Genomic DNA, 27,986 nt, shown 5'->3' on the forward strand with positions numbered 1-27,986 from the left:
TTTGACATTTTGTTCTCAAGTAGCACTGTCTGCTGAGAAGTGAGAACAACTGCTCTACTTTGCACCAAATAAAAAGCAAACTGGCAACAAGAACAAGATTTTTTAATTTACTATTAAATTTGCTTGTAGCAGAGCAGTAACTATCATTTACAATAACCTCTGTTATTAAGACATTTAGTATGCTTCTTTTACCCTTTCTGCTGTATTTGAATTGTAACAATAAAAAAAATATTTCCCAGAGAATATCTTAAGAAACAAAGGTTTACAATATGAGACTGAATTCCTAGATACTATACACTATTATCCCCTCACACTTCTTTCTAGAAGAAATTTTGAAGTACACATAAAACTACTCCGTTTCCCCATCAGGTAACCTTGACATTTAGCCTCACCTCCACAAAAAGAGAAGAATCATACTACAAAATTTTACTTTTAGATAATCTGTAATTTGTCAGATTTTATGTTTTAAAAATTAAGGGCCTTGCTTCAGCCTTCACTTACAGATCATCTGATATTTTGAATAATAACAATACAAAGTACTCTTTCTTTCTAAGAAGGGTACCAGCAATTATCTCACAGACACTGATCCTCACTGATTGAAACATCTGTCACCATCAGAACACTGGGAACAGTGTGAAGCAGTAATTATTTGGAACTGTACTCTCACCTAAAGAAGTCCATGACATATTACCTTTTATTTTCAAATAGTCTAGAAAAAAGAACTCACAGTAACATTTTCATTTTCTCCTTACTGACTCATTTACTGTCACTTAAATAGTGACACTTGAAAAGAAATTGAAATTTCCAGGCAAGAATTACCTTATGATAAAATCGAATGCTACAAAGAATACATTTATTCCACATGAACTATATTTGCAGTGTGATAATGCTGCATTCATTAACATACATTATATTTATAGTGTGTGTCTTTTATTACTAAAACTTGATTCCTCTCAAAAGCAACTTCAAACAACATTCTGAATGGAAAAAAAAACTGTAACACAACTAAAAGCTGACAGATAGGTGCAAGGGCAATAATTTAGGACTGGACAAACAACTTCAATTCTCAAGTTCTCCAATATTACTCGGCTTAATCGTACTAACTTTTTTAATAAGTACAATAGAAACTTATTTCACCATCTACAGAAGCAGCCCAATTAACACTTCTCAGACGTTGTAGTGGAGAGAAAAAACAAAAGGGGATTCAAAACAAGTAATTTGAAATAGTCGCACAAATACGCGGGTTTTTTTTATGCAAACACAGTTCAGCATTTCATTTAAGCTTCAGTGGCAAGATTAGACAAGGAGTGGCAACTTCTTCACTTCAATATCTTTGAGAGTTGACAATCTCGCTTATTTGTCAACCGATCTCCTCTGTAAAGCTTTCTGAACAGGACAGAAACATCGAGTTCATGAGGAAACTGCCATCAAAGTAGCATCTGGCTTCTATAGACTTGCTTGAGCACTATCTGTCTAGCTGTCAGTCTGGATATAGAACTGGAACTACAATTTCCAGTGGTCATGGTTCATCTGTCCAAACTGATTTCTTGTCATCCACAGCTGTTGTGACATGGCCACATTTAGGTTGGGAACCTGATCGTGTGCTGTGAGCTGGTCAATGAGAAAAAGAAAACAATACTCTGGCAAATTGCAAGATGGAACCAGAGAACCAAGGGGATTGCAATAGGCAATAGTTAACTTTCTACACTTTTATATTACCAGAATAAATGAGCTAACCTCATCCCGGGCTGCATCAAAAGAACTGTGGCCAGCAGGTCACGGGAGGTGATTCTACCTCTCTACTCTGCGCTCATGAGACCCCACCTGGAGTTCTGTGTCCAGCTCTGGAGTCCTCAACACAGAACGGGTCCAGCAGAGGGCCATGAAGATAATCAGAAGGATGGAGCACCTCCCCTATGAGGACGGGCTGAGAGAGCTGGGGCTGTTCAGCCTGGAGAAGAGAAGGCTCCAGGGAGACCTTATAGGGGCCTACCAATATCTGAAGGGAGCCTACAGGAGAGCCGGAGAGGGACTCTTTGTCAGGAAGAGTAGTGACAGGACAAGGGGCAATGGTTTTAAATTGGATGAGGGGAGATTTAGATTAGATATTAGGAAGAAATTCTTTACACTGAGAGCGGTGAGGCACTGGAACAGGTTGCCCAGAGAAGTTGTGGATGCCCCATCCCTAGAGGTGTTTAAGGCCAGGCTGGATGGGGCTTTGAGCAACCTGGTCTAGTGGGATGTATTGCCCATGGCAGGGGGTTTGGAACTAGATGATCTTTAAGGTCCCTTCCGACCCAAACCATCCTATGATTCTACGACAAAAATTCGTTACCACTCTTGTAAACACATCAATAGAAAGCCAAAAGAAGTGGCTAACAACAAGTGCTGAAAGCTGTAGTCAGCAGCATGCCAATGGTTATTAAATGGTTTGCTTTCTTGTAAACAGAAAGTGTTCCAGGGTATTTCTTGACACTGACATCAAAACAAATTAATATTTATAGAGCAACATTTATTTGTTGAAACCCCAGTAGAATAAACATGAAAACGGACTGTCCAAAATATCACCGATAAAGCTAACCAATTCCATTGACCCTTCTCTTATCAACTCTTTGGCATTCCTAAGAATATGTTAGTTCTACGTGTCTCTTTTCACTCCCCATCAACCTTAAAACTTAGCATTTTTTAACCAAAGAGAGAATTCACAAAACTAATGAATATGAACAAAAATGGTAAAATGTGACAGTTTCTGCTGTTGATCCCAGAACCTTCTTTTTAATCAAACAGGCAGTTTCATTTAACACCACGAATGTTTTTTAAAAACTACTTTTACCTATAAAGGCACAAAAAGGATGCCAAACAGAATCTACTAGAATGAACACTGTGCAACTCAAATATTCAAATAAACATTGGTCCAGTTTGCTGAATCCTATAAAACACAAATCAATACCAAAGACAACTGGCCGTAATAAAAATCACTGTGCCGAACTTAGCATTATCAACAATAAAAGAAGTTCAGAAGAAGCTACTCTGTTTCAGAGATGCGGATGTAAAAGTATCGAGATGTGTGTCTGTACTAATAATAGTCAATCCAACAAGTATTTGGGACTGCTTGGAGCAGGGTCACAACTTCCTGCCCTAGGAATTTCCACTCATTTGTGAGAAAAAGTATGAAAAAGCCTTCCTGCAGCAACTTTTATTCTACTGTGACAGGAGTCAGTAAAAAGGAATAGAGGGGCTTAAAAGTAGTTACGGCTTGTTAAAAGATTTTAAAACCTCCAATTTGTCTTTCTCATCACAAATTACCTAAAGCACTGATGAAATCTGCAATACAGAGTTCATACTTAAGGTCACCAATATCAGTGTTCTCCATACACTTACTATTAGGTTTTTTTGCCTCAAAAATACACAGATGGTAATTGTAAAAGGCAACTAAATTTTGTTATCAAACACACTGTTTAGGAAAGTAACCACCTATGACTGCACTACATTTCATACATTTGATTGATGTTTTCAATCCTTGCTGACAATGAAAGGAATCAGGCACCATGCAAAGATCACTTATAAGATGACGGACACAAACTTGAGTGTAGGAAGTTCCACCTAAACGTGAGGAGGAACTTCTTTACTGTGAGAGTGGCAGAGCACTGGAACAGGCTGCCCAGAGATGTGGTGGAGTCTCCTTCTCTGGAGACATTCAAAACCCACCTGGACAAGTTCCTGTGCAACCTGCTCTGGGTAGACCCACTCTGGCAGGGGGGGTTGAACTAGATGACCTCCAGAGGTCCCTTCCAACCTCATACGATTCTATGATTATACATAAGACCTATTTACACACATTTTGGCTTCAACCCTAAAAATATCGCAACTGTAAAGTTCTAAAAGCTTATCATATGAAAGTTCAGAGTCAACACATTCAGCTCGATGTCATTCATTGTAATATTCATCCTGCAAGACAAGCATTTCCAGTGGTGTTACCTCACCCTTTGCAATTCCCACTTCTCTATAAGATGCTCCACTTCACCTCCGAGAACTGCTGTGTTACTGTCATCCAACAGCAAGAATCCATTTCTCACTTCAACAGTTCCTGAAAGCTTAATTTTTGTTCCAGGTGGAGTGTTCAAGCTAAAAGTAGAACAAAGCCAAATATTTCAAATATGTTTATTAATATTCTGCCACCAAAAATATGTTTATTAATATTCTGCCACCATTCTACCACCACTCTTATGATACTTCCAACAATGTCATACTTCATAATAAAAAATTAGCATCAAAACCTTTCGCACTAATTCCTTCAGTATGCACAGTACTTTTCAATAGCTTTATTGGAATGCTTCCCATTCATTACACAAAAATGCCATATTGCAAATTAAATTCTAACAGAGATGAATGTTTGCAAATTGTCTGTTTGGTTAAAATCCAATTTAACAATACCAAACTAAGGATGTGATTTGTTTAGAGTAACAGAAGATGTCTCAAAATCAGCTGTCTAAGAATAAGTTCCTCATTGTAGGATGCATTTATAGTTAATAAATGGAAGACCTCCAGATGGTTAATCATCTCATTTGTTTTAGATATTTAACTTAGGGGAAAACAAAGAGCTGTTAGAAAAGAAGCTTTCTATACATTACTAACAGCCAGCACCAGAGCAGAGTAAATACAAAGACATACATCTTTTAGTGCTGCTTCTCTCATTATTCTATCATTTGAAAACATATGGATGCTCTCTGTGGCCTACTCCCACCAGAAGGTACCTACCTGCTTTTCCTGTGAATCTACCCTATGAAAAACAACAGCAGATGCATAAAAGAATCATGCATCTCCAACCCGTAATTGAAAGACATGACAAGCAGCAGAGTCTGGAAACTATGACTTGTCTTGTGAGAAACATAACAGTCAGTTATAACCTCACAACCAAGAGACAATAACTTTAAAATATACTAAAACTATCGTTGCAATCACAGGACCATACCACACAGTGAGGAACACTCACAGTCAAGTCAGCCAATTTCAGCAATAACCATTAACCTTAGCAATATTAATGGATTTTTGGTATTGTTCTGATAAAAGCAAAGAAATTGATATCAGAAAAAATATATAAGAAAAAATAGGACAAAAAATTAAAATATTGAAAGGCAGGGAGCAGTAAATAGAAAACCTAATAATTAAGAATTTATAATTTAAAAGAAAATTGTGATTTTTAGTATTTGTTTAAAGAAACACTATGTACTGAAATAGCACATTATTCTATTTTAATAGTCCAACTTTAAAACTGAAACAAACAGATACAACACAAACTAAACTTTCATACAATGTTACTTGAAAAGAAGAGCTCACATGATTATTAGAGTAATGAGTCCTCTGACATTTTTGAGGTTTTATCTAAAAGCTTTCAAAGTATGTCTTCTACTGAATATTCTTCAAGTATTTTGTGATCTAGAATCGACTTAGACTCAAAGCTGTTTGCCTTCTTTTTCTATTCTTTTTATATTCGTATTGGAATATGATATTCCAAGTTCTGCTGGCTGAAGCTAAAATTAAAATATCATTAAGTGTCCCAGCTTTTAAAACAGCATAATTCTAAACTGCAAGCTGGCTCCTGCTCAGAAGGAGCAGTTTAACAGCAAAACATGACTTTAAAATGAAGTATAAAAGGTCTATACCTAACTGTTGCAGCTTACAGAGAAAGAGAGAAAGAAGACTTTTTTTATTGTTAAATAAAAATAATCTGAACTAGAGTGAACAGCAAAGCACCTCATGACTCTAGCAACTAAATACTAGAGAACTTTCAGCGTGTTCCTAAATAAACACACAGAAAATCCCTACGTTCATCAGTAATAAGCTCTTTCTCCCTTTATTTTTAACTGAAGAAATACTTACTAATTCAATCCAAGTTAAAGCCTTTCCCATGGTAAAGCAGCACTAGTTACATTAAGTTAGGTGTGCCAGGCCTGCGACATCCCTGCTATAGTCAGACAAAAGATCTGCTACTACTAAAAATTGGGAATTTGGCTCACGTTTGCACACACCAAAGTCCCTGTGCCATGTCAACTCTCACTCAGCAGGTAGCTGCAAAAATGCACTTTCTTCTATTATGTACTTCAGCATAAACGGTATTGTAAATTTATTCATATACATCTCTGCATGCTGAATTTAAGGTTCTCCTTTATACATAAAATTTGAGAAGGAAACCTGTTTTGTCAAGCAAATTTTCAATATATTATGAAGGACATTTTGGTTATTTTAAGGACATTTAAGTATCAAAGCAAAACTTGAAAACAAAGTTGTTCACCTTATTTTTGACATGCTACTGTATTCTATAGCTGTGCAGCTCGTGTGTCCGTCGGTCATCTGTAAACGTAACATTCTGGGAGCAGCCTGAGATTCTTCATTATCCTTTGGTGCAGCAACATTGCGTATTTTCTGTATTTGCAGAACACACGGCCCTTCCAGCTGTATATGCAAAACAGAAGAGACAGAGCTGTTAACACCCACAACGCAAACACACTGCAATATATAGACGCCCTAACGGATGCCCCCAGGCAAAGGAAAGTGCAATTTGATCAGGGAGTCATGTTCAATTTCTGTCACTCATCTACTGTACGTTCTAAAGCATGATAAAAATGGCTCTTTCAGTTGTGATGCTTCATACATCTCTGCAATACCAATTATGGAAAGGAAGTTAATGAAAAGAGTTGGGGAGAGCAAACAAACAAAACCACAAATATTGTCACTTCCAACATACTGTGGAGTCCAGGTAAGATTTTACATGCTGTACCTCAGTGACAAAGTGTTCTAAAGAAACAAACAACCAGCTCTGAAGACCATCTGGTGGTATCAAAACTATGTTTCAAGTACAACCATTTTGGAAGCACTAACTAGAAACCGAGCTTCTTCAAACAGAAGTGCAACCAAAATTGTAACAAACTCAAGGGACATCGCTATCTGTTGGTTACCTAAAAATGCAGCATATGCTGTAATACACACCACAGTTTATGTTAACTACAACAAAAAAACCCCAACCAAACAAAAAACAATCAAAAGAAACTCCCAACAAAACCCCAAAACTGCAAACCACCAAAAACCCAAACCCAAACTACCCAACAAAACCACTTCATCACATTTGGGTTATAGCTGAGTACAGAGTCATTCTGATACCTCTAAGAAATAAAAATGAATAATCTGTTGCTGGTCAACTGATTTTTAGCACCTGAGAGACAGTGGAAAAGATGAAAAAGTGCACATTTCATCAACTTCTTCCCTTTGAGAAACAGAATTGGTAGCCCAGAACACCACAAACTGAGAGCAGATAACCAAGAGATGAATATCTATATAATTGCAAAGAAAAGCAAAATGAATAAATAAAAGAATAGAATCAGTGAAACTAGACAAATTAGAAAACGAAGAAACAGGAATTTTATTTAGGATGAGAACAAAAGAGAAAGGAAAATACTTTGGAATACCATCAAAGCATGAAATTGTACTGAGAAGAGGAGCAAAAGTCACTAAAAGGAACAAAACCAGCACCCTGAACTCTTAAAACACTGGCTTATGTGCCACTGCAGTGTAACTCAATGGTCCATCAAATCTAACCTCTCCACAGATCTCATGGAAAAAGACCGAACTTATTACAGGATGGACACCAAGGTTGGACACGAAGGAACACATAGGTGATTAAGGGACTGGAACATGTGTCCTATGAGGAAGCGCTGAGAGAACTAGAACTATTCAGCATGGAAGAATGACAGTGGGCATAAAGCAAAACACCAGAGCTCTCTTTGAAGATAAGGAAACACTTCTTTACTGTGGGTGATTGAGCACTAGAACAGGCTGCCCAAGGAGATTGTAGATTCTCCCTCACAGAAGACACTTCAAAGCCATCAGGATATGGTCCTGGGCACCAAGCTCTAGGTGCCCCTGCTTGAGGGTGTTGGACCAGATAACTTCATCAGTCCCTTCCAACCTCAACCACCCTGTGATCCTGAGACTGTTTTCTTGTATACAGTATCATACTATTATTTAGGTAATGCCTTCATTCTTAAGTTCCAAATAGTACAGTAGTAGCTTCCTCTCTCCAGAAGTATTTACAAACTGGACAAGCAACAGCATACATATTAAGGCTGGAGTGCTATGAAAAGCTGTTCAGATGACTTTGATTACAACAACAACAAAAAAAAAAACCACCACACACAAAAAAAAAAAAAAGAAAAAAAAATAGTGGCACTGGAACAGGTTGCCCAGAGAAGTCATCGATGCCCCGTCCCTGGAGGTGTCCAAGGCCAGGCTGGATGGGGCTTTGGGCAACCTGGTCTAGTGGAGGTGTCCCTGCCCATGGCAGGGGGGTTGGAACTTGATGATCTTTAAGGTCCCTTCCAACCCAAACCATTCTAGGATTCTATGGTAAGTAGAAAAATAAAGAAATTGTATTTTACGTGCCGTAGTAGTATAAACAGCTTTCAGTGACTAGAGTCTAAAGGATGCAAATAAGCTAAGAGCACAGAACACAGGCAAAATGAGTTGAGTAATGAGGACTACCTTTCTCCTTCATTAATCCCATAATTAATGCTCCGCCAACTTTTTCAAGGTGAAAAATATAATAATAATAATATCTTACACTATTTAATGCCATTATAATATTCATACTGTAGGTTTTATATCTACGCATGGGAAAACTACTAGGTACGTCAGAATCTGATATATGAAATAGCAGATAAAAGCATAAAAGGAATGACTGGAAATTAAAGTTTAATAAAAAGTCATTGAGATACATCATATCCCACTCCTTCCTCTTTATCCACAAAACCTATCAGTGGTAATTCAAGAACACATGACACTTGGAAGGGAAAAAAAACCAAATAAAAAACAAATAAAAAAACCAAAATAAATAAATACCCACACCATCATATAACAGAATAGACTCGGTCTTTCTGGACATAGTTTTAATTAATTAAATCTTCATTCACTCGTGTAGTTAGCTTATAGGCTTCTTTAACACAAAGAAAAAAATCTAAATACTTAAACCAAGTGATGTTCAGGAAAAAAATATTCTGAAATATTAATTACACACAGTGACTGGTGGGCAATTGCAAATATTACCGCTTTTTACAACAAATCAATAGCCTTTCCAGCAAATCCTCAAAGTCAGTAAAACTATTTTGTAGCAGCGGTCTTCAAAAAGTGCTCACACCTGGCTCAACGTCTGCTAATTAAGACAGTACTGCTCACAAACAGGGATTAAACCACTACTGCCATCTTTGGAATGAGAGGAGATGCTTCAGATCAAGCTGGGGCGATAAAATATCTACATGCACACATGCCAACGTGATTAAAGTAGAATATGATGTTCAAAAATTTAATCTCTTCAGATCTCTAAATTATACAGATAAAATTTCAAACAATGCCCAATAGCTGGCTAATAATTTTCAACAAGGTTTGCAATATAGTAATTAGACTAGACTCTACTCTTTTCATAACTGTTATCACTGTCTTCCTAGAGGCATTGCTCTGACACACTCAAAACGGTCTGAAACCAAAAACTAGTCAGTTTTTGCTAAATCACAAAGATTTAATTTATTATAGCTGACATAATAGACTTTTCCTCAAAAATATGGAAGTAATCACGCCATTTTAAGAGCTCCTGAAATAGACATTAAAAGCGAAGAACACAATCAAAAACACTGATCAAGCTGAAGAGCCCAAGGCCCACAGCTCACCTAAGGCTGCCAAACAGCTATTTTTAAAAATAGGAATATTTACTTTGATGTGTCATCAATACTGCACGCGCAGTCTTGTCAAAATCGTCTCAATTCGAAAAAAAAGCAAAGAACTAAAAACACGCAGGATAATCTTTGACACTGTGCAGTTTTTAAAAGAGTTACATCTGGAGATCTGCTGCAGTTATCACTCCCACTGGAAGGCAAAGACGAGCACCTCAAGACTGGAGAAAGTGGTTTTTTTTTAAAATGTAGAGCAGTTGTAAATGGAATAGCAAACCTGATCATCCCTTTTTCTGTTTTTTAAAAAGCGCACCTATAAGAAACCAAACTCCACAATCAAAGAGACTCTGAAAGGCAACAAAGCACAGTTAGATGTATTAAAGTAATGAGACAGAAATTGGGAAACACATGAGTAACCTTAAAAAGGAATTAGAAATGCTGGCAATTTATGCTTTAACTGCTTACCATCAGTTTGTCGATACTCAGAAAGCATCTCTCTGAGCTCAGAAGTTAAACCCTTACATAAAGTACTCAAAAGCATATATGTATACTCCTTATACATAAATTCTCAAAAGAAAACCAGTTACGCCTTAAATGTAACATCATTGCTAAATTATACATTATAACTTCATAGTCTTTGCATTTTTATTCCACTAAATGGAAATAGGAGGGTTCAGCTTTTTCAAATCCTATGCAAATGTGGCCATCTGGTGGTTAGTACTGGTAATAGCGACTTGTTTAAATTTCATACAAAACACAGATATAAATGAGTGAATAAAACATTTCTGTGTAATAGGAACTGAATTTGACAACCACCTATAATGTGTTGTTTCACTCTAGGACTCTACGCCAGCTTTTATGAAAATATTTGCCTACTACTACATAATAGTACAAAATAAAGTTATTTTCTATGCAAGATAGAAATATCTTATGTTCTCCAGATACAGATAAATAATACCGATCCTAGTCTTGGATGAGAGGAATAAGAGTAGCATATAATTTCTATTGTTTCCTGAAGCATTTCTGAAACACAGATTACTACTTTCTACTAAGAGATTATATCAAGAAGTCACTCCAGTACCAACCGTATCCTTTACTTGCATAACGCAAATAAGCTCCTTTATAAACACACAGTTCTGCAACATAAGATATCTGTATATATTGCAAGCTAAATAGCAGCACTTAATAAGTAGTCAGATTTGCTTTATGTTATAAAAAAAAAAAAGAAAACACTACAGTTAAGCAAGCAAAAACTCAGTATACTAATAGTCTGGGCTAAAAACTACAAAAAGGAGTCAAACTCAGATTTCTTCTGTGCAATCGTTACTTCTTTTCACAACCTGGAGTATTACCATCCTCCAGCAAATGTTTCGCAGGTGTTTGGTTTGGGTATTTTTAGAGTAATTTTCTAAGATCTATGATCCAAATAAAGACAGTTGATTAAACTAAGACCAAACTAAAGTGTACTGGAAGTTCACATGCAGAAAATCCTGGCTCCCTAACAATAGTGATAGAACGATGTAATTCCCTAGGTTCTAACAAATACCATTTGTGAAACAAACATTTGTTCTTTGTTAAAAAGACAGTTTTCTTCTGTCCTGCCTATTTCCTCCAGCTTCTCACAATTCGGGCTGCTGTTGTCAGGAGTCATTACCCAAGAGAAAAAAAAAAATACTCTTTTCTTCTTTAACCATTAAAAATGGAAGAAGTCTTTAAGCACTGACCCCTCTCAACTGTCTGACAATCTGGGAAAAAGAAATACTTTGAATCAAACAAAACTTTCAAAAAGAAAGTTTGGATTGGACTGGATTCCTGCAGCATTCAATCCTATTATCCACTCCTCCATCTCCATCAACTCGGCAAATGCATCAAGTAACATTCAGTAACAGTTCCTTTTTTTTATGTAGGATCCTACACATATACTGGTTTGTGCTGCCAGTAACACAAATGAGAACCCTCAGAAGAACAGTAACAAAAAGCAGAACATACACCGAGGGGAGAGCAGCAACTGTCATAAGGATCCTTGAAAATTAAACTAGAACTAGATTTTTCTCACCTTTTCCACCTTTTCATTTTCTGAGACGTTCAGTTTTACAAAATATAGATGTACTTCGTGTGCACAGGTGCAAAAGGTTTTTCCCATGAAAGGGTAGCTGTTATTTCACAGGTATTTCAAAGCACCAACCACCACAGTTTTCAAGCGCACATCCCTCATTTTTGTACAGAGGTTTTTTGTGTCACGGAAACAAATGGCACAATTTCACCTTCTCTAGTTTGAGCTGAGAAACATGAAAACCAAATGGTGACTTGAGCACCTAAACCAGAAGCAAAGATTTTAAAGTATGTAAATAGATTCTCATATATAACATCCATCAAAGCATAGAGGATTTTAATAATGCTTTTACCTTTAATTGACCACTTGAACTATGCAATGACAATGGAAATTTAAAAAACATTTTCTCTAAGGGAAATGAACAAGTTACTAGGTATATTCTCAAGTGATGAATGAAAACTGAACAACTACTACAAATCCCACCATAAGGCAACAAAATTCTGAAAAAAAAAAACCCAGTAGAGTTAAAGTCACTTTGAACTGGAATTATGTTTCAATAGCAAAACTAAATAAGGCAAGTATTATCACATATACAACCTTAATTCTTTGGAGAATTACATTTAACCTAATAGGTTTGGACCTTGTGAGTACTACATGATCTGAAAGAAAAATGTAGTAATACTCCAATTAAGCAACTGAGAAAATCAACAGTGCAAAACCAGATACCATAAAAAGCAATTATTTTGCTTGTTTTCTTTATTCAAAAACAGGATACTGAAGAGGAAGAAAAATATTAGTCATAGACATAAGAAACAGCTAAACCAAATTCTCTCAGGTGGTAAAAAATTAATTAAGCATTGAAGTATCTTGAAAAAATATGTTATCCAGAAACCTAAACAGGTAAACAATCAGATATTTATTTCCTTTAAGTAATACCTGCAAAAAAAAAAAAAAAAAAAAAAAAAAACTTTTCCCAGAAAGTTAGTTGAAGTAGTAACATGTTGCATTCACAGACTGCCTGGCTAAAAATGATGATTCTGCAATACACTATCTCTCAAGTGGGCTTTTCATACCTGATAATAATGTTCCTGCTGTTGTTCTGCTAGAAGCCAGCATTTACAGTCCATTTAGACAACAGCATCAGCAGAAAAAACCAAATCTGAACTCTTAACAGCTTCTCTCATCAGTCTTGCTTTCTTAGAAGAAACCCACCTTGATTTATCACTATTTCAGTTTCAACAGTAATGAAATGTTTCCCTGAACTTCCACGTCCATGATATACTGTCAATACTTGGAAGTTGGGGTTAATGCTTTGAATTGAGAACTACTACTAGCTTTAAAATAAAATTACTTCATTTATGCACTGTCTTTGCTGCACATAAGGAAGAAAACAGTAAGGGTGTATCAAAGGGGACAAATTTAATTTTTATTTAAACTTACAACATACGTTAAAAATCTATCACAACCAAGTTTCAAGTAGAATACTATTCTGTAGCATATAAAGTGTTATCCCATGTAACACGGTTTATCCGTATAAACTATAGGATATCCAGTCACGGGAAAATTACATGAAGTGTATAATTATAATTTTATATATCAATAAGTCAAGTAATACTGCATCAACATGTATCACTATCATAATCATACAGCTGCTTTGCTTTATTCCTAACCTGCTTTGTTGTCCTCACAAGAATAAAAGAAGAAAAAAGACTGCTGATACCACATCAAGATCAAACAGGTTAAATGACTTTTGAGTGAGAAATTAAGTTTCTAGGATTGTTCATATTTATTTAAGCATTTCAAAGTTGAGTAATAAAAACAGACTCCTCTCTTTATGAAGCCTAGTAGGTAAACAAGTATGTTCATATATTTATTCTGTAATATACTCAAATATTGAATTCTTTTTTTAATGTGAAGAAATGACAAAACCAGACTAATGTAGCATAGAAGACTGTCATCACAGAAAAATAACAGAACATAGAAAAAATAAAGTAAAAATATTGTCTACCTTTTCCACCTTTCCACCATTGATGTCACTGGGGAGGAATTTCTTGCCAATCGTTCTTAGATCTGTCTGAAATTAACACGGAAGACAAGATAATATTAACTTTAAATTTCCTGTTTCAAAAAAATTATCATAATAAAATTGGAAAAAGAAAGCTCTTTCTTCTAGAATGCCAACTATTTATAGACTATAAACAACCCATCCCTCTAACTGCATATGATGAAAAAAATTCAACTGAAAGTTTACAAAAGAAGGCTTTTATTTTTTAAATTATATTCTTGTTTTAAACACATTTTCAAAGACAATTAAATGCCTTTGATAGATGAAACAAAATGACTAAGTAATGTTTAATTATTAGACATAACTCTGAGGTTTGACAGAGGTAAACGTCTTTCTTCGCTTGTTATCTTAAAGAAAAGCATTTTTAGTTTCTGTGGTTTTCTATGCACAAATCCTTCATAAAAGGTTGGGATGATTTTTGCAATTATAGCTGGAGCAAAAGCTTAAAAAGTATTTAATGGAAATACCTTGTGACTTAAATGTCTGATTACTTCTTTTGCAAGTGAGGTAGACAGCTGCATGACATTATTCAGCAACTGCGCAACATGTCAAGTGACAACATTAAACTAAAGAATTCATATGATCAAAGGAACAAATCTCCACAAAAGCACTTTCTTCACCTAAAACTGTTTGGACAAGCATGTCAATCAGGGTGATGTGTGACATAAGGATGCACTGGATGGCTGAAAGGTGCAGCATGTGAAAATAGGAAATGGAGTAAAAACTAATTAAACTTTCTTTTTTTAGTGCATTTACATGTGTTCAGGAAAAAAAAACAAAGCACAGCAGTGCAGCCTAAAACACCTGTGTTCAGTTTCTGAACCTCACTGCTCTAAAGAAGCGTGTTGTTTTAAATAGAACATGCTGGTGCAGATTACTGTATTGAAGCTGAAAACCCTCCTTATTTATTATGATCATAAACACTTCCAAATGAAGGACTAAATGTAATTACTACTAGAACTTGCACACTAACTTGCTATTAATATATGCCAACGGACTACTGTTCCAGCATTCTAATCTAGAACTGAGCAGCACTATGTTTTAGTATCTAAAACCTTGTAAACAAGTGTTTTATACTGTTTCAGTGAGAAACATTTGTACACCCTACAAATAGAAAACGAATTGTAGGGATGCTCTTTTAGCGTGCTTACTCTGAGCATCCATAGAGTGGATGAAAGCTCAACCCACTTTCTGTCACACAAGACAGCCACAAATAGCGATAAGAAAGCACAGTTGGGTTTCAATCTGAGCCCACCTGAGGGAACTGATCTGTCATCTCTCAGTTATTTATCTCTGACCAGCACACAGGCTCCTATAAACTGTTCCCTCATGTTCCGTACCCATATCATTGACAAGTCTCCAGCCAGGTGCTTTGCAATCACCGCACCAGGAAGGGGACACAACTTTTACAAACTCTTTGCAAGATCTTATACAAAATAAAAGCATTTGGAGGACTGAAGGTATATTTTATGTCTGTTTCACACTTATTAAGCAATTCACACCAAGAAAATGTGGGTTGACTTCTTGGTTTCTTCTGCCTGAAATATGTCTCTAGCAGTCAGGCAAAGAGTTTGTGAATTTGTAAGAAGTGGAATCGAAAAATCACTGCTTCTGTTGTTCAAACCACACTGTTATTCCCTACTTACCCAACAGGCAACTTAATCTTCTGGGCATCAAAGCAACTGACCTCATCACAAAGACACTGACAAGCAATTAAAACTGGCTTTGGAGTACTTATGTAATATTTCTAGTTTATTATCTATCAAAAAAACTGGAAATACAACACATACGTGCACAAATGATCCAGCCAGCTCTTCATCCACTGAGTGGTTCATCCATCGAATCCATTAGTTCCCAATTTTGAGACCAGATTTTTATTCATCCCAACAAACTAATGTTCTGTACTACAATTTCATACATATGCCAGTATACAGGAATTCTGTTTTTATTACTGCTTGTATTTTGACTTTAGATTTACATTCCATAAACATAAAAACATTTTCCTCCTGCAAATTACATTCATTTTTCTCCTCCAGGTTTCACAGTTTGGAATAGGTGTTATTTGCAAATAAAATTCACAACTCATACATGCAAGGAGAGAGCTAGGTATGCTGTCCTTTCCATAAATCCCACAGACAATGGTACACTTAATGAGCCACACAAACCTACACTTCAGCCATTGGATATATCATTTCTTACATGATTTGTCAGAAAAAAAGTTTTCACAATCATAACTTACATTAAGGGCAACGAGGATAATGTCATTCGTATTAACTTTTTCAGAGGAACTTATGCAAGCGTCAATTCCTTCATCTGAAAGATACCTGTTAAAGAAAAAAAAAGTAATGTTAGAATATCACAGGATGTATCTATTAGGCAAATATTTTTACTTTATATAGCATTATTGTCCTCAGTTTGTTTCTTTTGTGATAGTGAAGCACAGACTTAAAAGTACCTGGAAAGGGTTCGTTCCTTACACTAAGATGAGAGTAAGATTTCTTCTTCTATCATTTCTAAACAAACCAAAAAAAAAAAAAAATCCCTCTACTTACAAAGTAACAACAGCCATCATCCTGATTATGTCAAACAGGGTAATACTACGCTCCTCCAAATGTGCTCACCTCCCTCTGCCCAAATTATAGGAACCTAGTTCCAGATATCTTTACTTGATAAAAGTGGCATACTTTCACCCATGCACTTACAAGGAAAAAACATAACCTAACAATTGAAAACAAAACAAACAAACAAAAAAAAACAACTCTCCCACACACAAAGTACAACCACATCTGTTTTTAAAGAGCAAGAGTGTACAGTTAAGAGCTCAAGGGCTGGGGCACACATAACACTGCCATTCTACAAAATATGTTCTTAGAAAGTAAAAATATTTAGGGCTACAAAAATACAAAAATTTAGAAAAAATACAAAAATAGAAATACTTAGAAAATACAAATACTTAGGGCTACAAAAAAAATGATAAAAATGGAAGCACGTTACAGTGTTATCAATAGTCAAATATCGTGAAAAAGTTTAAATAATATCAGTGTCTTTCTGCAAAAATTCTGTGAGTATATCATAGCTTTCTTCATCTGAAAACTAAGTAAGTTTTAAACTGATTCCGTTAATCAATTCAAAAGGGTTGTCCTGACCTCCAAAAACACTTTAACAAAAAAGAAGAAAAGATAATTTTAACTTGAGTGGTCAGAAATAGTGACATTTGTTATTCATTTTGCATAATAGTTCTTATTCAAAGCCCCAGTTTTCATTTTCATGTAGCTAGCAATCTGCCTTCTCTGCACAGCTCTTCATTTTATTTAAAGACATCACACAATCATTAAATAATTGATATTTGCTAGAGACTCAGTCTGAAACACAGCACCTGCCCAAATAACTTTTAAATAACTACCTCCCAAGAAATCACCATTCCCCAAAGAATAAAAGAACAATTTAAGAAAGAAAGCTTAATATATTTTAAGAAAAATTACAAAGAAATATTCCCGAGTGCTTCAAGAAATACTTCTTTTTAAGTAACATCCACAGCGTAACATATAAACAAGGTGAAACCTTTGAAGTAAAGAGCACTTGATAGGCCTTTTTTGTTCTAGCTCAGGTAACATTCATTTACATCACCCTCTCCAGCCCTGCCAGTGTTCCCAGACTAATTAATGATCCCAGTTCCGCTCTAACCAAGACACTGGATGGGATCTAACTGTTTAAGTTGGACACTGACATCTAAGAAATCCTGAGGGACCAGGCTACCATCACCAAAAAAAAAAAAAGCAAAAAAACCAAAACAACCCAAATCCCAGATGCACTGAATGGGGAAAAAAAACTGTATATACATAAGCATAAGAAGAAACAATCCTATTTTTTATATAAAAGGCAGATGCTTGAGAAGAATAAGCTGGCAAGATCTGATGGCTTTCATGGGAATGCAGGATTTCCCAGCTGAGTGACTCTGAGCTCAAGTACTGTGACTGGTGAAGATTCAGGTAACTACTGTGAATTAGCAGATCTCATTAGCTGGGATCAGAAGGTAAAGTAGACCAGCATTCCCACCCTGTGCCAGAGCAAACTAGAACAGATACATCCTACAGGCACTAGTCTACTCTTAAGGCTTCAACTGTGGTTTCATTATACCAACGGACTTCCTAGAAAAAGCAGTATCATAAACCCTATGAGTTTACCTTCTGTTGCCTCCAGCGTAAAATTGAACATAAGTTCAACAACAAGGCTTAGGAGGAGTACAAAATCCATAAGATGAGTTCTAGACTGTAGGGGAACTTATTGAAAGATTCCTCCTCTTCTGCTTGTAATGTAAACGAAGTAATTTTTCAATTGTACTGAAGTCAGCAGGACTGCAGCTCTCTTAACAAGTTTCTTAGCCTAGTATTTAGATGTAAGCACTACCATTTTCCAGCAAGAGAAAAATGTTTTTATAAAGAATGAACAAACAAGAATCTGACATAGACACAAGTTTTCCCTATATAGGACAAGATTAATTCTGCTATCACAAAATCCACTGAGTCATGTTTTACTTTCTCACTTCAAAGCGAAGACTGAATCACAGCCGTCAAAAGTCTCACTCTGCTTTAGTCAAAATTTTCAGTTGCTCTGCTGTGTCTCACTCTGCTTTAGTCAAAATTTTCAGTTTATAACTTTTTGTATATAAATTTTTATATAAATTTTCCATTTAGCTTGTCTTATTACTTTGGAGGTTTTTTGAGACAGAAGGATAAAGAGAAACCCACCGGAAAACACTACTCATTTTTGACTTGTACTAATGAAAGCAACAGCACTTAGCAGAAACACTGCCCACCTGACTGAAATCTCTGCCAATGTAACAGAGGTACCAATCGTGAAATGCCATTGCAGACATCTGGTAGTTTGATTTAAGCAAACACTAAAGCTTTTTGGCAAAAGACCGATTAACATGGTTATTAAAATAGTCTTCAAAAAAGCAAGATCTGCGAACATCAAAGTAGGGGGGATATTTTATATTTTGGAACTTGTTGGTTTGTTTTTTATAGATATTTATAACATGAAAGCATGAGTTACTTAAATGCACAAAACCAGGATCAAAATTGTTTTCAAGAAAAAAGATCAAATCAGCAACTATGTCAGCAAAACTATGCTAAAGAAATTTGACGGAGAAAAAAACAAAATTAGCAGTTTCCCAGTAATACGTCAGGTGTTACTTCTGCGCAACAGGATGTAGAAGCCCAGATTTCATCAGAAATAGTCAGGAATTGGTCAAGGAACAAACTGCAACCAGAAACACTGTGCACCAGAATTAGCCACAGCACAGATTTCTCCTTTTTTAATAGAAGCTTGGAACTGGCGTATATCAAGTCAGTCTCTTCCATTTTGCTCTAATAACTCTCTTATACAGACTACTTTATACAGCAACAAGTACTCCAAATACATGTTTAGATTTTCTTTTCAATCTTACAGAAAGTTCTTATTTTAACTAAATTATTTTGTTTTCTCCTTATTGTCTGTACAGTCTCCCCTAAGAACTACCAACATCTTACTTTTGAATACTTCCTGCTACAGGCCCACAAATTAATTAAAAAAAAAAAAAATCAGTACTTCTAGGAAATTTTTGTTTTGAAATAAATGTATTTATACAGAAAAACTTACAACTATATCTCTCAAGTATGACAAGAGAAGCTGCAACAGGCAAAATTAACTCTTCAGCTGGCATAATCCTTTCCCTCACAACACATGGATTATTAAATCTGAAATTATTTTTCTGGGCTCTGGAATGAAACCTTTTCGATCTGTTCTGAATAAGTGCATGTGATTTTCTGAAGACAGGACCTTTACAGAATAAGGCCTCTCAATCTTCTTGTTCTCTGTATTAGATGAAGGCAAAAAAAAAATTAAAACTTATCTGACCCCAAACAAAGCCAAAGACAGCAAAAACCTCCCTGGAGTCAAAGAGAACAGTCCCACAGCTCTGTGTCTCTATTATATCCATTCAAGTTCATCACAACACAGAATCACAGAATAATATGGGGTTGGAAGGGACCTCTGGAGATCATCTAGTCCAACTCCCCCGCCAAAGCGGGTCCACCTAGAGCAGGTTGCACAGGAACTTGTCCAGGCGGGTTTTGAATGTTTCCAAAGAAACTCCACCATCTCCCTGGGCAGGCTGTCCCAGTGCTCCACCACTCTCACAGTAAAGGAGTTCCTCCTCACGTTTAGGTGGAACTTCTTATACTCAAGTTTGTGCCCATTTCCTCTTGTCCTGTCACTGGGCACCACTGAAAAAAGACCAGCCCCGTCCTCCTGGCACTTTCCCTTTAAGTATTTGTATGCATTGATTAGATCCCCCCCAAGTCCTCTCTTCTCAAGACTAAAAAGACCCAAGTCCCTCAGCCTCTCCTCTTAAGAGAGACGCTCCAATCCCCTAATCATCTTTGTGGCCCTTTGCTGTACCCTCTCCAGCAGTTCCCTGCCCTTCTTGAACTGGGGGGCCCAGACATGGACACAGTACTCCAGAAAGGGCCTCACCAGGGCAGAGTAAAACATCTACATTACCTACCTGCACATTTTGCAAAATATCACAGCCTATCACAACAATGAAAGGTCAACTACAATGTGATCCTATTACATTAATGCAACACATTTCCTATTACCGCAGGGTAGGAAGCAATCCCAAACCACTCATGAACCAGAGCACACTGATGGAGTCAGCTCAAGTACCTCCCCAAGAGGTACCTGGCAGTGCCGTCCTCATCAATTCTTGCTCTCCATATCTCCATCTCAACCAAGCTGTCCCAACCTCTTTTTTTAATTTTTTTTTTAAAAGGTGAGGTGGCAGGGGAATAACCTGGCACAGAAATGCTGCTGCACAATCAACAAATTTCCTTTGGCCTTTCCTGTAAACAGATATTTCAGAATTATGCACTTTTGCTTAAGGTGAGGGAGCAAATAAATAATTGGTAAAATAAATGGTTGAGAAGCACAGAGCGAGAAGCAGCCAAGCTCCACAAAGCTCTCTAAGAAGTCAAAGGCTGGCCAGTAGCTGAGCACTGACAGCAAAGAGACAGATTATTTCCTTAACATACAATGCAAATAATACTACCCTGGAAAATGAGCCTGAAAGACTTAAAAGGAGGCAACTATGTTCCAACTGGCAGCTTCATTTTTGGCATTATCCACCAAAATTTTAAGCATCCTAAAGAGACGCTTATATTTTTGAGGAAATAAAAAAAATAATAATAACATTTGAAACAAAAAAAATAACCCCAACACACACAAAACCACACTGAACTTTCCCCTCTAATGAGGATTGGTAACTAGAATAATGTAGATTGCAAGCACCTTTGGTTTCCAAGAAAAAGTGTACTTACTCTTTTCTTGCACATGCTTTAAAACAATTTCAAAAGCTATAAATTGAAGTAATGCAGGCAATTCAACTGATTTCAAAGGAATTACAGCATGTAACGCTGCATGAGTCACATAAGGATTTTGGGGTCTTGACGCTCTAATACAAATCAAAAAAAAAAAGTTTACAACCAAATGGGCACAAAGTTGCTGCTAATGGTTGAGATAGTTAATTGTGGAGCATGATCTTCAGAAATATGACCAGAAGAGAGAGGAAAATATATCCTTCTATTGCAATTCTTCCACACCGTGCTTGCTGAAACCTGAGGGATCTCTCACCTATTCTCACCCTCCCGCCCCAGCTCCGCTCAGAGACATGTAGCACTACAATCCTCTTAGCAACAGCTTTTGTCAGTAGAACATCTCCTAGAAAGTACTTAGACTGTAACCTTACCTTCAAATAAAACATTTTTAAAGCCATTAATGAATGAATAAAAAGCAATGAATCAGCATTTTCTGTGAACCACTCACACATAAATCCAACTCTGCAATTTTTCTGTCAAAATGTTCTCAATAAGCTTCTACGAAAAACAGATTCTAGCAATTCTTCCTTCGCAATACAGAGAAAAACATATTACATCAGTGATAGGCAGAGCTGTTTTCCCCACTGCTCCTTCATATCAAGTATGTTATCAATTTAATAACCTGCTTTTGCACATCATAGGGGTGCACACTCTCGGTATTTCCCATTGCTAAGGGCTATAACTCTGTAGTACCCATCTCACCTGCGCCTCTGCTCATCTCATTTTATCTTCTGCTTTACTCCATCAAGAATAGATTACACCTGACGTGGCCTAAATAGATTTTTGCACTGCTACACTATTAACATCTGTATCTGAAACATTAAAGAAATCAGCAGTATCAGAAGAAGATGTATTTTTGCTTGTCCGTTCTATACTGTTGCATCAAATATTTGATCTGCAGACAAACATGCACGTGTACACACACACTTTAAAAGGTTTAAAATAAGAACTTTATTCTATAATTAAATTCACCAGGTAAAAAACTTTCCTAATAATATTTATTTTACACAAGCAGCTTTCTTGAGAAGCGTGTTTTCTCTAATTAACAGTTCATGTACAGACATAAAATCTTCAATCTTCCGTCCTTTTTCTGTTCCATATTACATTTTTCTATAAATCCTCTGCAATTTTCTCTTATGTCTTCAATTAACATTTTATTAACGACAGGCTTCCTTTAAGGAACCAAGTAAACAAGGGAAGTTAATATTAAAAAACATGCTTTATAAAATTTACGTATTTCAGATTCACAGCTTCACAGAATCACTGTGATATTAGCAGAAAACAAACTACACTAACAGGACTTCATGTAATTCAGTGCCAGCCACATGGAACAATGTTGAAGTTTTACAGTAAATTTCAGACAGGGATTTTCAATGTGTGTATGCAGAAATCAGAATGTCCCTTCCATGAGTTCATTAAGAAAGCAGATTTATACAACCTTTTCATACAAAAGATAAGGTTTTAAAGGAAAAAAAAAAATATATGTTTACAGGGAGCTTTCTAATTTTAACAATAAAGCAAAGTTCAATCAAAGAATGCAGTAGTAAGAGACCACCACTGGGTGCCAGTATGGTTCCACAACAGAAGAACTATCGCCTGTACTGGCTTTTTTAAAATCTTGGGCGTTCTCTTAATAGGGTTTCAAAATGTTCTGCTGAATTCCAGTTGTATAAAGGAATTACAGTGCAATGTTACAAATTTTATTGAGGTGCTATCGTTAGAGTTGTTTAAAAAAAAAATAATGTATTTTAAAACATTATTATGCTAAATATGAAAATCAGATTTTAAAGAAAGTTTCTGCATACCATATAACCTGCATAACAATACTGGGAAGGCAACAAACATTCTTTCTTCCCTTCAACTTTCCAGCATTTAAAGAATAATGTAGCCGTACACAAACTACCAGACAAAATTAAATGGAAGTAAAGGTGAATAAGAACAGAAAGATTCTAGAAAGGTTCAAAAGCCCTGCCAAAACTAGGGCCAACTGCTCCTTCATCCACAAGGTAAACACCTGTAAGGAATGACAAATATAGATTCAGTGGCATTCTTGGCAGTCTTACTATTAATTTTCTCACACCCAGAAAAGTGAAGTTTTTCCAAATGTCTAATCTCACTGCATTGTCTTCTGCTGCCTCTTGTTTTTTCCACATCTACTGAGAAGAGACCATGCCTTTCCTTTTTGGAATTACATTTAAAGACTTAGTTACTACATCTTATATATCTTGCACATCCTCTATATTTTGGACTTACAGTGACGATTACTGCTATTGAAGTGCATTTTTGTTCTCTTATCACTTTTCCATTTTATTAACATCACTTTGAACTCTGACCCTGAGCACTCACAGCTTAACACTCCTAAGGAGCTTTATCTTGTGTTTAAACTTAGTACTTCATGCTCCATCATTCAGGTGTTTAATGACAGTATCAGCTGAGACTTGACCTAGAAGATACCTCCATACAGCCTCAGATTTTGACAGTGAACAATCGGTAGCCCTTCTTTCTAGTACTGTTAAACCAGTTTTATAATTGCCTTACAGGAAACTTAACCTAAGCTGTTTCCCTATTTTGCTCCTTAAAAATGCAAAACCAAAAGGTTAAAGTAACAGGACGTACCGTATTCTATCACTATTAAAAACTCACTAAGTTTTTAGTGGAATTATGCTAGCAAAATCCTATTTGCACAACCCAGAAAGCACACTGAGAATTACAGAATTTTGGTTGCAACTAGGTAGGCATTTAGATGAACAGACACCAAGTTACCATTTTTAGTCTATCTTTAAAATATTACTGACGTTACTAAAACTAGTGCACAGCCACTACAGCACCTCAGTTGCCTGGGCAGCTAAACTCGCATCCCAGCTGCCTAACTTTTCACTCCTGGGATTACACCACTTCCTTAAGCGCAGTCTCCAACCCAGGTCAAGCTGAAACCCCAGAAAGCTCAAATTCCCAAACTCACATTCTCACACATTTAGTTGACAAAATTTAAGACCTAAACCTCTCTCAGATGTCCATGACACTTGACTTTCAACAAACAAAAAACAGCTAAGAAAGCCGATTTTTAGAACGGAACAACAAAAAAGGGGTGTTGTTTTTTTTTTCACATTACATAGTAAAAGGAGATCATCATCATTAACACACAGACACCCCCCCCCTTTTTTATAAATGCAGGGAAGCAAACAAGTTAATTATCTAGCAGTAAAAACTATTTTGTCAGTGAAATCACAACCTAAGGAAAGCACAGCAAATCATAGAATCATAGAACTGTCTAGGCCGGAATGGACCTCCAAAGGTCATCTAGTCCGACCTCCCCGCAGTCAGCAGGGACACCCCCAACCAGACCAGGTTGCCCAGGGCCTCATCGAGCCCCACCTTGAGTATCTCCAGGGAAGGGGCCTCAACCACCTCCCTGGGCAACCTGTTCCAGTGCTCCACCACCCTCACAGTAAAGAACCCTCTCCTAATCTCCAATCGAGATCTGCTCCCCTCCATCTTAAAGCCATTTCCCCTCGTCCTGTCACTGCAGGCCTTTGTAAACAGGCTCTCCCCAGCCTTCCTGTAGGCCCCCTTCAGGTACTGGAAGGCTGCTCAGAGCCAAGGAAAAGAAGAACACGGGAGAGGTGAAGGGTCTGCAAGTAACTGCTCTCCCGAACGAGCAGAGGTTTTCCTTTCTCCTACAATAAAATGGGAGAGGCCTTATACCTGGGTCAGTAGGTCCCGAGATGGGATTTGGTGGTAAGGAGGTTTCTGCTAGGGGCTACCAAAGGCAGAGGGTGCCCCAGAACTCCCCACAATACTTCAAGTGCTTCAAAGTCTGTATTTCTGTCATGATTTTTTTAGTCACCTTTACTAACCCAGCTTCTCATCCATTTCCAAAAGACAAGGCCTATTTTTATACAAAAGCTTGAGTAACCACTGATAGTTTTAGAATTGCACTTTAATACGTTTGACATGCAAACAGAAGTATAAGTCTATTATTAGGTTAGCCTGACAGTCCATCATTCTCTCTCACACCTCCCTAGACCCACACACAGCTCTTCTCTTTTTAATTACTGGCACATGTATTGTTTCTTCTTCCCTCCAGCTTCCCTGAAATGACTCTGTTCCAAAAACGAAGCATCAAAAGCAAGTTTTCAGCACACTCTTCATCAAGTTCTTACACAGAAAACGCATTTTAAGACATTTTAAATTTGTGTTAGTGAGGTGTTTATAGTAGTACCTCCCACAGTGTGACGTATGGTTTTTGCAAGTCTGTTTTCTTCTATGAAATTCCTACTGCTGGGAATGCAATTTTGTGTTTTTAAAAAACACAAAAAGGTTTAAAACTGTATTATGAGACTGGCATCACACCTCTTCACAAGCATTTCACAACAGAAAAATTAAGAAAAACTTTGTGCTTGAACGAAACATAAAACTTAACACCTTTATGGACACATCTCCATCTCCAATAATGCAACCATCAAAAGCCTCAGACTCTACGCTTGCTCCTTCCCAAATGTAATATATTTCACTCACCAAATGCTTTATCTAAACTATGTAAGCAAAACTAAAAACCGGAATCAACTTTCCTTTAAAATCTCAGCTCCCAACAGAACAACATAAAATAAATCATTTGTAAAGCCCTGAATGAGAGTCAGGAAACCTAGAAATTAGATAACGTCTCATCACACAGCTCTACGAGAGGCTGGTTTCAGGACACCCACCGTTCTCCTCCGGGCAAACAACTGGGAAAGGGAGAAATGCATGTGGAGAAGCCTCACTTGAACAGACAAGAAATCATGAAGCAGGGTACTCTCTGAAAGGGCTGTGCAGCTGCTGAATTGACTTCCTCGAGCTTTCAGAAAGCTCACATTCCATGGCCTTCACTAAATGCTGCACTGCTCATCTCTTTTCAGTGGCATCTGTAAACAGGGTAAGAAATCACTGAAGGACAGGATAAAAGCTACAAATTAAGTTGTCAGATCTGCGTGTGGTAGGTTTTAATAAATTGTACAGCTGCACTTTCAGGGCATTATTTGTGATATACTTTTAAATTGCATTAGCAGCACTGTGAGTATATGCAAACGCAACTACCCTCAAGGCTTACATCAGTAAACGACCATTTTATTTTCAACTTTGAAACAACTGCAATGCAAATGCTACTAATACTTTGATGGGTGGTTTACATTCAAAAATTATCCAATAAAGTACAAATTTTTCATATTTAATATGTCAAAATCTAAAACACTTGTTAGGAGGTAGGGAATTAAGTGGATTGGAAGGATGAAAGAGAACAGAATTTTCCCCAAATAAAAGACTAATCACCAGCTGTTTAGCACCAGAAGGGGAGGAACTTTTGTCCGTCTCACCCATGACCATACTTCCATTTCTTCAGTCCTGCACGAACACAGGAGACAGAGCGTAACTTTCTCTACTGGAAGTAACCAATTCCATAACTCAGGGGTAATCATCAATCACACTGAAATGCAGACACAGAAATCACTTATTTCACCACCATGTATATAGGACTAGAGGTGTCTGAATCAAATTGAGAACTCTATTCTGCTTCAGTGGCTGCATACCATCTTTTTATTGTACAGATCAAAAATGTATAGAGCTCTCGCTTCACCATGTAGATATTTACATACAGAATCTTAGAGAGAATGAGTTGCTATCAAGTTCAAAAAACCAGTGAAAATCTCATAAAATATTAGATACTTAAGACACTATGAAAATTATTTTTAAACTATGAGGAATTATTATTTCATTATTTAAAAAAAAAAGTTCCATGTTTTTGTGACTTCCCAGAGAACTTCATTCCAAGGCTATTATTACTGATGGCTTAGGCAAAATGGTAAAGGGGTAGTCGATTTTATATTTAAAACCCAAAAACTAATGTCCACACTTCAAAGGAAAAAGGGAGGTTAATTATATCAATCAAACAAACTAACTAACAAAGTCAAAAGAAACACTGACCAAAAATATTCTGGAGGACTAATTTGATAGAAGCTAATAATACAGACATTTCAAAGTGGTTGCAAGAAACGTGACAGATGACAAGGCTGATAAATGACTGAGATGCAGAAGGATTGATAAAGAAACAAAAAGCTGTAAGCTTTTTTCTTTTTTAATTTATTTCTAAACTATATCTCTACAACAGAGATTTGGAAGGTTTCCAAACGACAGTTATTGTTGAAATACGTATCTAAGCAAGTTTCTCAAACTGATATTACAATATAAAAGGTCTTAGAATAAATACAGCAATGACAACAAGACCCCAGGGACCAGCAAATATTCATACAAGAGCTCTGCAAGAGCCAAAATACAAAACTGCTGACACACTTTAAATCAACCCCTCTATCAGAAGAATGGGAAGCAGTAAAACATCATACAGTATTTTTAAAAGGAGCAACCAGATGAAAACCTAGAAGTTTTATAGACCCTTATGAGCAAACTCATAAAAGCTACAACAGAGACTGGAATTCATAGGCTTGTGAGAAGCCTGTGAGTCTGGAGATGAAGTCGATACTTCTGGTAGATAGAAGATGTCCCACAGGCAGCTATTAGACTTCTCTGAAAGATGAAGAAAATGAGTGGAGGGGGAAAGAGAGCAGGGAGGAAGGAGTGGAAAGACTGTTGTTGAAATAGCTTTGGTAAGATCCTTCACCAAAGGTTCTTCAAGACATTGAACTGTTAAGGCACAAGAAGAATCCTCTCTCACATACTAAAACATGGTCCCTCTTCCAGAGGACTAG

The 27,986-nt window shown here is 36.6% G+C and overlaps 1 protein-coding gene across 2 annotated transcripts in view; it reads right to left on the reverse strand.

Annotated features, from left to right (window-relative positions):
* Positions 1-27,986, reverse strand: part of TDRD3 (tudor domain containing 3) — a 107,894-nt gene that overhangs the window by 46,280 nt on the left and 33,628 nt on the right. The window contains exons 2-5 of one of the 2 annotated variants that reach the window (XM_014966044.1): positions 16,074-16,158; positions 13,778-13,843; positions 6,293-6,453; positions 3,984-4,125 (exon numbers count right to left, since the gene is read on the reverse strand). In XM_014966044.1, the coding sequence (XP_014821530.1) occupies positions 3,984-4,125; positions 6,293-6,453; positions 13,778-13,843; positions 16,074-16,158 (454 nt within the window). Of the gene's footprint in view, positions 1-3,983; positions 4,126-6,292; positions 6,454-13,777; positions 13,844-16,073; positions 16,159-27,986 lie in introns of those variants that run through there. The other variant, XM_014966045.1, reaches the window with a different exon arrangement.

Source organism: Calidris pugnax, unplaced genomic scaffold (genome assembly GCF_001431845.1).
Source record: "Calidris pugnax isolate Ruff unplaced genomic scaffold, ASM143184v1 scaffold20, whole genome shotgun sequence".
Taxonomy (NCBI): Eukaryota; Metazoa; Chordata; class Aves; order Charadriiformes; family Scolopacidae; genus Calidris; species Calidris pugnax.